Source organism: Pezoporus wallicus, unplaced genomic scaffold, assembly GCF_028554395.1.
Source record: "Pezoporus wallicus isolate ANWC-B61680 ecotype Strahan unplaced genomic scaffold, APGP_CSIRO_Pwel_v1 contig_2908, whole genome shotgun sequence".
Classification (NCBI taxonomy): domain Eukaryota; kingdom Metazoa; phylum Chordata; class Aves; order Psittaciformes; family Psittacidae; genus Pezoporus; species Pezoporus wallicus.
In genome coordinates this window covers 4,320,728-4,332,136 of record NW_026642179.1, presented here as the reverse complement: position 1 = coordinate 4,332,136, position 11,409 = coordinate 4,320,728, and the positions used below count along the sequence as shown (strand labels likewise).

Below are 11,409 nucleotides of genomic sequence, written 5' to 3'. Positions count from 1 at the left end.
GTGCTGTACAATTTTAATTACCCTATTTGCAGCTACAACAAGGAGTAAACAAAGGAGCAACAGAGAGCTAATGAATAAAAATCAAATTAAGGATTTGAAGTTTCTGTGAGAAAAGATTTGGATGCCTTCACTGAATATTACAGATTTCAATGATAAACACTGAGAGAGATTATACTGAAGTATTTCACTGATTTTCTACTCCTTGTTTTCTCATTCTTGCTTATTAGGTGTGGAATTTCCTAAGGAACTGGTCATTGGTTAAGTGGAACTATACTGAAAGCTAATATCAATTCAAGGCTGAGACTAGGATTAATGTATAAAGCATTGCTCCAACTTCTGGAATTCTTGCTAAACCCCAATTTATGAGATATTTATTCTACTAGAACCAGAAGGAGCCCAACCCCAAACAGCAGTATATTATACAGACAATTAAAAACTATTACACACGCGTACTGTGGCAGCATCTAAAGCAGAGTTAATGTGATCCTTACACACCTTCTGACTTTCTGCTTCCTACCTTTTTTCCTTTTCCAGGTTAAAAAAAAAATAGGCCTAAAGAAAAGCAATCTGAACTGCCGTGGCCTTTGCATCTCCAAAGGCCTCGCTAGCTCAAGGACTCCCTACTTCTAACAGTGTCTTAAAAATAACATAATAAAATAGAGAACCCAAGTGTTTGGAGGTGACCTCCAAGCTTTTTGGTATCACGCACAGATGTGGCTGCATAACAAGCCAGCCTGAGCTGATAAAGAAGCTTAAACAAAACACAATACCAAAAGGCAGAGATCAATTTTTCAGTATTAGGTAAGAATCCTCCAGGTTTTCTGCAGTACTGGAAGGCTCCGACTATATTCCTGGAAAATGCCTTTTTCTGAGACACATACTTCAGCTTGTAGTAGAAAGAAGAGAGAAAGGGGCATGGCACAGTTTTACGCTCCAGTATGGACTCCAAGCTCACCTCTCCAATTCCTAAACATCTCTGAAGAAGCAGATCCTGCCATCTGAAAGGGAAGCCTACACGAGAAGTTTGGCTTCATTTCTCAACAGAATTCTCTCACTACTTTTGCTCTTTGGTTAATTGTCATAATATTCAGATTTTATTTCTGAGCTTTTTCTACTTTCTTACCTTGTACTAGGTAAGCATGCAAGCCAGCTAAAATAACACTTCTCTTCTTTAGCAACTACTCTTCTTTTCTTCACTCCATAAAGGACAAGTTTATGCCTCCTAAACAATCCCAGAAATCCCTTACAGCATAATACAATGACAAGTCCAACTCCGTCAGTGTTACTTGGTGTGGATGTAACCAGAGGAGAGGGCAGTGAGAGGAAACCCTGAATTAGCTCTATCCTTGTCTGCTTTAAGATAAGCCTCAGCATGTCAAGCACAGTGCCAATACTACTGTTGTCATAAACACCAAGAGTTAATGGACGTTTTAAAAAATATGCCTTTAATTTTTGTAAAGGCTGCATTACTCTGAAAAGCAGTAAATAAGGATGGTTTTAAAATTCCTACTTGCCTTTTGTAAATAAAAGCTTCCCTCATGACTAAAAAACATATCAAAAACACAGCTTGAGATGCTTGAGGATTATTTTTAGCCACCAATTACAGAAGTTCTGTTTCAAATGAGGTCTTAACTATGTGTCCCCATCATCATTAAATTGCACTCTCAGGTACCCCAGCGTCACAGACACCAATTATGCATGTATGTAGTTTCATACAAACTCTCTTGTGTAGATTCCAATTTCTTCCACACAGTATATTCAGAAATAATACCAATTAACTCGGTAGAATCCCATAAACTTGAATGGCTACATAAATTATTATGGCTACAAGATTAGAATTAGGACTTGCTATCTTTAAATCTGCCCTTCCTGGTATTTGCTCAACATGTTCTTTTCACCGAATCTAAAAGAATCATGAGCAGTTTGGTAACAAAACAGAACTAGAACACAACTTGCTCTCTACAAGCTACCTAGTGTGGGAAAAGTCCAGCAGTTCTGTAGGCATGAGTCTCTTGGGGTTATTCACTTGTCTATAAAGAAAGTAGCTCTCAACTTTTCTTTTTAATATTGATTTAGAACATTTCTCAAAGAACGTGAGCACTAGAGAAACACCAGATGTAGGTTGAGTGGGAGCAAGTGCTTAAATCGTTACAACTATACTAACTGAAACCTGCATCCAAATTTACACTGAAAAACCTTTACCACTGAAACTACTGAGCTGTGCCTACACCAGTGCCCATAGTAAAGAAGAATGTGTACTCACTTATGGAGTACAGATTGGGTTCTCTGCACCAACAAAAGAAATGCCTCCTCAGCAACATCTCTGGGTTCTAACCTGTAGTAAACTGGCACTTCAGTGGCAGATACTAATAAAAATTATACATAAGATTTATTTCAGTCATTTATTCTAACTGATTTAAAAAATTGTGAGCTTTCTGCCAAGTGTAAAATCATTTTAAAGTCACGCAAATGTAAACACATAGTCCATGGTACAATAAAATGAAATCAGCACATAGGAGGGAATAGCCATTTTATTTTCTTTAGAAACAGATCAATGAAATCACTGTGCTCCAGGACACACTAAAAAAAATTAATAGGAGTTTTACACCAGGTAGCATCCCCCTTAACAAAGTTGTACATTGCTTATCCAATGTGCAGATTGCATCTGGAATGACAGAAACATGAATCCAGTGCCATCCCAGAGCTATGCTGATAGCAAGTACATTCACAAACCAACCCTCCCCCCCAAACACCCGCAGAGTCCCGTTTCTACAGCTAGCTAAAAATATTCTTCTTAAAATAGAAAAAGATTTTTCTACAAAAATTTGGGGGGAAGTCATGACATGTCATCTAAACGGCTTTGCAGTCAGCTAAGCGCGATGATAGCTCAGCCTTCCCGAGACTTTCCCTACCGAGGTGCCACTCGGGTTTTCAGGTTCCTAAAAGCAGTCCAACATTGCCACCATGTGTTCAGAGATGGGCACGTTCAGACGTTTCGGGGAAAATCCACGTCAAACACCTAGTCAATGAATAACCAACCACACTCCCAAGTAAAAAAGGAAGCCGAATTCTGAGAACTGAGCCCTTACGCAGTGAAACCAATTCCAAGTATGGACCAATGAAAGAAAAATAATTTAAGATATTTTGTTATTAAGTCTTCAGTATCGTGACGCTCTGCTTCGTGAAGGCACAATCTGTTTTTTGCTCACTTCTGTCTCAGTACAGCATGTACTTGCCAACCAGCAAAATCTACATGTATGCAAAATGCTTAAGACCATTCATTTCTTAAAACATAGATGTACTTGAAAATTTGGAAACCTTTTTCCTAGAGTTCAGGGAGAAATTGAATTTAAAAATGATCTTTCACACAGACTTTTTCATGGCTGCCTTTCTCACACTGAAGAGATATGCTTCATAAATAATATTTAAGAAGTTGTCATCATTCTGAAAAACAAAACAGGTAATTGTTAGTGCATGATAGGCGTTCTGAGTAAAGAGATTAGAAGGTTTCTCCATTTTATGGACCAGTTACATTTCATTCTTACTCTATTTTTAAAAGTGAGCAACAGAAAGGCTGTTTCCTTTACAAAAATATGGATTATTTCCAAGCCTTGCTAGTAGCCTTAAGAAGAACTTAACATGAATATAAACTTCACTGCAGCAAACATGACTGTATCTCTATAAGAAGTAATGAGTATACAGACAGCAGATTTTCCAGACTCGCAGTGGATTTAACTTCAGTCCACTGTTCTTACATGATAACATGGAGGCGATACAACTCCGTAATTTCTTCCCTTCTAGGGATTTCCTAAAGTAGTTTCCTCTATTTAGTAGTTTCCTCCAGCAGCTTCCAGTGATAATTCCAAACATGCCTGCAAGAACAGTGAAACACCCTGGGGTTTGATCCTAAACTAAATCCTACCTGGGCAAATCCTTGCATCTTGTTTAGCTCTTTTAGACTTAATGCTCCTAACTGATGCTGTGTCCTTTGCTCTGATGATTGCTTAACCTTTTCCTTCAGATCGATTTGCAAGAATGGGTCAGCCCACATTAAGAAAGAATGTCATAAGTAGCTTATATAAACATATGAGGATAATTAAAATCAAGATACTATTTGAGGGAAAACAGGAGCATCCAAGATTGTAGTTTTATATAATGAAAAGTAACAGGTAAGAAACTGGCAGCAATATATTTCCAGGTAATTTAGTTATTCCCAACTACCACCAAGAACAGTAGGGTCAAATGCACATTTTGCAAGTAAGTTTAAGAGGGTAAAATCCAATTTTCTTTGAGCAGCTTCCTTTTGAGCTTCACATATGGTTTTACTACTATCCAGATACCTGAAGTGTGTAAAGATGATAATTTTATCTTTTAATCCCAAACTAAAAATTCAGGGGAAAAATAAGAAAAGCCTTTAATTTCTTAAAGATACTGCTTTCTTTCCTGCTCAGAATCTAGAACTTAAACTGCATTTTAAGTAACTTCAACATTCCAATAATGACTTTTATTTTTATTCGAAAGCCATACAAGCACACAGTTTTGGCCTACAAATTAAATCTGTGTTTCTATTCCTTGTCCTTCGTGGGCAGGTCTTTAGTTATACAATCTCTCCCCAGCTTCTGCTCTTCAGATATTCATCACGTGGCAAGTTAAGGAAAATAACATTCATAATCACCCATATCATCCCAGAGCAGTAAACAATCATCTCATACATAACACTGTCAATGATTTGTCACATTCGAATCTGGAAAATTACAGCAAAAGGAATTTTATCATTTGAACTACAGAACTGCATTGAATTAACTGAACTAGTATAGTTTTAGGTTATCTAACCTATATTTAAAGTTGCTCACAGTCATCCTGCAATTTTCATTTCCCATCTGAATTCTTCTTACTGCTAACATGCATCTCTGTAATATTTGGCAGCTAGGATAATCACCCATTATTTATTCTTAGCTAAAAATAGAATAGATCTCTCTCTGGCTCATAGATTCACCTTACAAAGTTTTCAGTCATCTTTGTTCTTTTCCATCAATTTTTTTCTTTCCTGAGCCCAAAATCAGATGCATTAATCAAAATGCAGTTAAGACAGCAGGGTGCAAGGGCAGGCTATCACACCCTCAGTCTATGTCATAGTGCTCTGCTCACATGCAGCCATAAGCATACATTTTAATTATTCATTTAATCTCTAGACAGACAGATGCAACCGATCACACAGGGTGCTTATATCAAAATGGGTACTGGGATTTTAAGCAAAGGAGAATTCTTGGCACTTTACCTGGATCAGGTGTAGAAGTGTTTCCTGCAGCTGCATCTTTGTCATTGAGCTGCTGCTGGCCACAGAAGGCTCTGTGCTTTGCAGTGGCAAAAGAAGGCTAGCTGAACTAGCAGCAGGTTCTTGGTTTGCTGCTGCTAATCGCCCACTTTCATTTGCTTTTGGTGGAGCAGATGTGGACTGAGTGAACACCATTGGGGACATCAACAACGTAGGAGTCACAGTGGCAGGAATGCGTTGAGGTGAGATTACCTGTTCATATAAAAACACAGTCATCAATTAAACCTATCATCTACTTCATTCTATGGGAATAAAGATGGTCAAAACCGCAGACTGATTTGCAACAGGTAGAGAGACTGCTGGATATCAATGCAGTTACATGAAACTCTAGCTCAGGACCACCTACATGAACTATTTACAGATTAAAACACCTTCCATTCAATTTGAGATTGAAGCAATAGATTCAAGTGTGATTAAGCCTATCTGTCAAACAAATGACCTTACGACAAGAGCATTTTATTACAAAAATCAGACTACTATTAAATATCAGCACTCCCAGAGAATGCAGCTGTAAAGTCTTCTACATAGGGACAGTAAGTCATTATGTTTAATCTTTGTGTATATACTTAACGTGCAAATATCACTACTAAAGACAAACCTCTGTAGCTAATATTAGAAAATGCTTTCCAATTATAACTTTCAAATTACTTTATAATTATATACATAAGTATATATATATTTTTTTCTTATTATTTTACTTAAGGAAAGGGGAAGGAAAACAAAGATTAAGTGATTTATCTAAAAAGCCACAGTGAGCTAGTGGCACTGTCAGAAACAGAACTGACTCCTAACCAACACACAGCTGACAAGACCAAAAAAGGCCCTCAAGGAGAAGGAAAACCTTGATGCTGCAGCAGTTCTGCAAGTTCCCTCAGTATCATAACCATGCCAACCTGCAAAGATATGTGTCAAAGAATTTTTACTTTTAAATTTTGCAAAACATCCTGGAACTGTAAACCATGCAGGACTAGGAAATACTATCAGATGTAATATACAACATAATAGGAAGTTTATTCACTCAGTTTGCAGACATTAGAGCTCTCTCCAGGTAATTATAGTAATAAATCTTAATCCTAATCAGCAATTTTCTCTCTATTCAAGTACCCGGTATTTTTTTTCACAGAACAGAACATACAAAGCAACTGATAGGAGTTCACCAAAGCTCCTCTCTTTTGGACTGGAGGATGATTTATTGCAACTGTATGAAGGTGAAAGGCTACTGAATCACTTTACTCTGTGTCCTGAGTTACATTTCAGTTTTGATGAAAAATTAAGAAAATAAAACTGAGGTTTATGTCCCAGATATGCAAAACAATGTAGTTTAATACTAAAAAACTTTCATATTTTGGTAGCTTGACTTACGCCTAGATTGTTCTACTCAAGACATTTCTGAACAATGTTAGCTAGACTACAATACAAATAAAAATAGAATGAAATGAAGAGAACTGGGATCTCAAGCTGTTTTATGCAAAATTTAAGGAAGCAGAAACACTAGGGGTAAGGGAAGACCCATGGGTATCAGGAAGCACACAATATTGCACCGAATACAAAACTATCCCAGTTCACATTTTAAACCACAACAACATTTTATGTAAATATTGCTTCTCAAATAAAGAGTTCTACTTAAAAACAAAACTCTTGACCTACAGATTTTTCCTACCCCAGGGCATGTAATCATAACAGCAACCATCAGGTCTATCTTAAAAGCTCTTGAATGAGTTAACATATTCCTAACTCGCTCTAGGTTTGCTTCAAACAGGAAGGTGGTGCATATGTTTGTGCTCCTATGCTTGAAAAACAACATTCTTTTTAGAAGAAAATCAATCCAAGTCCAAAGTGACATCCCTCTGTGGAGTGAGACCTTCAGACTGCGCACAGATGTTCGCCTGTAAGAAGATTGCTCTCCTACAGTGGAAGACTGACTGCCTCCAGACACTTACCACAATGCTTCTGCTCTACTCAGAAGTAACTTCTCTATAATTTACCTCAAGCAAAATTGGCAGGGTTTGCTTATACCAAATGATTCTCCCTAATGTCATTTAAAGAATGTATATACAAACTTCTCTCCAAGGGCAGGAACCTCCAAGCAAAGGGATGGTGGTGAGCAGCTGGAGGAGACAAAACTGTCCCACTAAGATAGCTGAATCCACACACACTCTGTCAAAACCTAGATGACATGTCCTTCAGACCCCAAAGACATTCCTCTCCAGAGTCAAAGGCAAATAAACAAAACCTGAGGCAAACTGTGCACTTAATAATATACAGCTACTACTTTCAAACATGTACACGTGGTTTAAAAGATGTAAAAAATTACTTATCTTCGCTTTTTGGTAGCACTTGCCAAGCATATGGAAACTATATGGAATAAGCAATATTGCCATCTACTGGTGACACAGCTAATATCTTCAGGTTACTGCAAAACTTAAAATATTTGTATCAAATGAACAGAAAATCAGTATCATTTTTCAGTGCACAGCATTTGTTTCTGTATGCAAACACTGCAATGCAATTTTTGCTAACACTTCATGCTCAAGGCTTCTGCCATTTAACAAATTTACATGAACAACAGGCTTTTTAAGAAACTTACAGGCATATTTTCATTTTAGACTTGGTTCAGATCACCTTCAGTCACTGGGAAAGATGACACCCAGCAGAAATGGGATGCTGATCTTGGCATTACTAGTTCTATATATACTAGTTCTATATAGTTCCTATAACACTACGCTTTTGGTGAAAGCACTGAAAATGCTCTGTAGAGACTTTAATAGCCCTTGGGCCAATCTTTTAGCTTTAAGCAATTTCTCACAAGACATAACAGCTCTTCCAAAATGCTGTTCATCAATTTCTTCCCCACAGAATCTAACTTGAGTTACTTGTTCATCCAGTCTCTACTGAATTACCTCCAGATCTATCAGGTCAACACTTAAATCTCTGAGTCACTATAGAGTAGGAGTCTACCATCAGTTGTGCAGCAATAAAGAAAGAACAATAAAATAACACGCAAAATAATCACTGCAGCATATAGAATTCCTTCTCAGAAGCATAAACGCTCACTAAGATACCTATTTGGTATTCTGCGTGGCTGCTGGCAGCAAGATGACACGATAGCTGGCAAATTCACATAACACCATGAACTGAGGAAAGCATTGGATCTCCTGTAATGAAAACTGGCAGCCTCTGTTGCTTCCTACGCACGCAGAATTCCACGTGCATCAAGTGCTCCTCTGGAACATGAGCACCTGGGTGGATGCTGTGGGCCTCTAACTGTTTTTTAGTGGTATTACTTAAAACTGAGAACATTTAATGTAAGAATGGTTCAGGAACTTTAAAGACAATTCCCACTAAAATAAAGCTGGCTACAATGCTAACATTGCTTTGTCTTTCAAATTCAGATTTTTTAAACTGATGTGTAAGAACAGAATCTTAAACTACTTTTCAAAACAAGTTGTAAGTATCTATTTGCATTCCTCCTCTGCATGTCTACAATCTCGTGCTGAAACTGCAGTCAGGACAATTGAAAGGTAATGATGTGATGCTCACACCAGAGGTATTAGGTACCATGCAAACATTCAGGAGATGTAACACTGTACCAAATACATTCTTGATGGAAAATGCTCCAAATGAGAAAAATGGGCTGCGAGATAAATGGCCTGCTGAAGAAAAGATAAATTTGTGTCAAGGTTATTGTAAGCAGTTCTAAACCCATAATTCTGATTAACATAAACACTTCAGCATGCATGTATCTATAATCAGGATAACTCATGCCTAACACTATGCATATGCTTAAAAGACCACAGCAGATTAATGCCTTTTTATTGCATCTTAAGGACAAGTTACTCACTGTCCACATAAGGAATACTTCACAGAACAGGGCTGGCAACAGACCTGACTGAATGCTTCCGAGTATTATTCTTCAGCTTTTGCTTTTATTCTTTCTTTCTCTATTTTTTTTGGTTTTTTTTTTTTTGTAACCGGTCTCTTCCTTTCCATGTGGGAAATCACAGTTCTTACACCATATGGAGAGGCAGAGAAGCCAATTTAAACTTGGACTTGTAATGTGTCAATTGTGGAAAAGACTTGCTTTCATTTTCTTAGTGCTGTTTTAGATGGATTTAGGGTGTTCCTTTAATAATGATTCCAACAACACTGTCCAGATACCTCTCCATTCCTGTCAGACTTTCCAGAATTTGCTTTTCCTGTATAATTAATTGTAGTAGAGCAGGCAATACGAAAAGATAAATAATTACAGAGAACAAACCTTTTGCTGCATTTGTTGTCAGAATCTGCTTTGATCAATTTTGCATGAGCATGTGCAGATATACTTGTGCCAATTCAATTTCACTTGAATGTCTGTCTGCAGGCATGGTAGCACTTAAAGCCTCTGCTTTACAGCAAGGATTATATTATGAAAAGAATAATGTTGGTTATAAAAGTTATTTCAAATTTTTATCTTCCAATTTTATTTTATTTTATTTTTTTTCAGAAACAGGCATATTTTATGTGGCTAAATCATGGCATTCTACAGGAACACAGACTCACACCTTCATTTTTAGCTTCCTCCCCTTTTTTCATTCTTGGCAATCTGCTGCATGTGAAAGAGGCCATTCCTTCCAGGTTGCAGAGCTTTAGGTGTCCGAAACAATAATTATTCATACTTTCATTATAATTTTCAGTCTATGCATTAAATCTGCTGCTAAATGTGTGAGAAGAACTGCATCTAATACTGTTTTGGTAGTAGCTGTTGGTCTGTGAAGCCACTCATAGGCAGTCTCAATCTACTTGGTCTGCTCACAGCCACGCAAAGTGAGACTGAGTCTCCTCAGCTGCTTTTTTTTTTTAAGGCAAACTTGCAGCAATAATCACAGTGAATGAGACTTGTAGCAGTGAAGATTTCACTCTTCTCACAAGCTACTGTTCTAGTACTTAGACAGTAAAATCATTGACATTGCATTACATCAGACCTCAATAATTCCCCTTCTGTATTGCAACTAATGCTGGCATTGCAGTCTTTAGCAATATCAACATGTATATGGATTTTTCATTTGAAAATATATCAGCATATTTTCCATTTTTCATTTATGCATAGTGATTTACACAGCCTGTCACTTGCCTCATTTTACCTTCAAAGAAGGAATGTCTCCATGCTATCCGTACATGTACCAGTTAGACAATTTCTTTCATTTATAGCAGGCAAGACCCATTCCCAGTGAAAACAGAAGTAAATTTTTGTGACTCTGGATACTCTTTTAATTCATTAGCACTCCACTAGAAAGTCAGAATACCATCTGTAAGCAACTGCTCCTGAATAATTTCAGTGACTAATCCCCCCAAAACTCTTTCACACAGATTATTCAAAGTCATGCTGCTTTAATTAAAAGAATAAAAATAATGAGAGCTATTTGCTATCGCAAATTAATCTTCCTCTGACCTCTCATGGAATTAGAAATCTTGACATGTCACAGTGTTAGTGACAGATGTGGCCCTTAATTGTTAAATGACTGTTTCAGCTTCTTCATGTGTAGGATAACTCTCTAGAATCAGGAGGATTCTTGGAACATGCTGAAGTATTCTGTGGTCTTTCATTTGGGTTTTCAAGAAGTTCCAATAGAAATAACAGCTTTTGAATTTTACACTGAAAAGGTGAATGGTTTTTCATTCGGGTAACTTCTAGACTCCAATACAAGTCAGGCTCCAGCACAACACAAATCTTGTGAACAGTCTGTCCACAATAAGGTAAGTTAAAAGGCACTGAGAGTCATCCTTGAACAGCGAAGACATTCAAGTGAGAAAGATCCTACAGAAAATGAAGTTGTTAACAAAGACAGCAGCTATCCAGGATGAGACATTTAATAATTGTACACGATGCTTTCCTTAAAAACAGAAAAATGTAGTCATGAGACACACATTCTCTTGACATCTCCTGAATTTTTTGCAACACCATTCTGACTTTTAGGGTCACAATCACGAGAATTAAAGGTTTGGGTTTTTTTTTGACGGCATTCAGGAACAAGGCCTTTTTTTTTTTTTTTTAAAAAAAAGACATTACATCACAAAAATATAGCTAATGAATACTT

General features: G+C 37.1%; 1 protein-coding gene across 2 annotated transcripts in view; it reads right to left on the bottom strand.

Moving 5' to 3' along the window:
• Positions 1–2,390: 2,390 nt before the first annotated feature.
• DCP1B (decapping mRNA 1B) overlaps positions 2,391–11,409 on the bottom strand; it is a 43,036-nt gene continuing 34,017 nt past the window's right edge. For both annotated transcript variants that reach the window (XM_057428124.1, XM_057428125.1), the window contains 2 exons: positions 5,279–5,527; positions 2,391–3,444 (listed from right to left, as the gene is read on the bottom strand). In XM_057428124.1, coding sequence (XP_057284107.1) covers positions 3,364–3,444; positions 5,279–5,527 — 330 coding nt within the window. In that variant the 3' untranslated portion in view covers positions 2,391–3,363. The remainder of the gene's footprint in view (positions 3,445–5,278; positions 5,528–11,409) is intronic.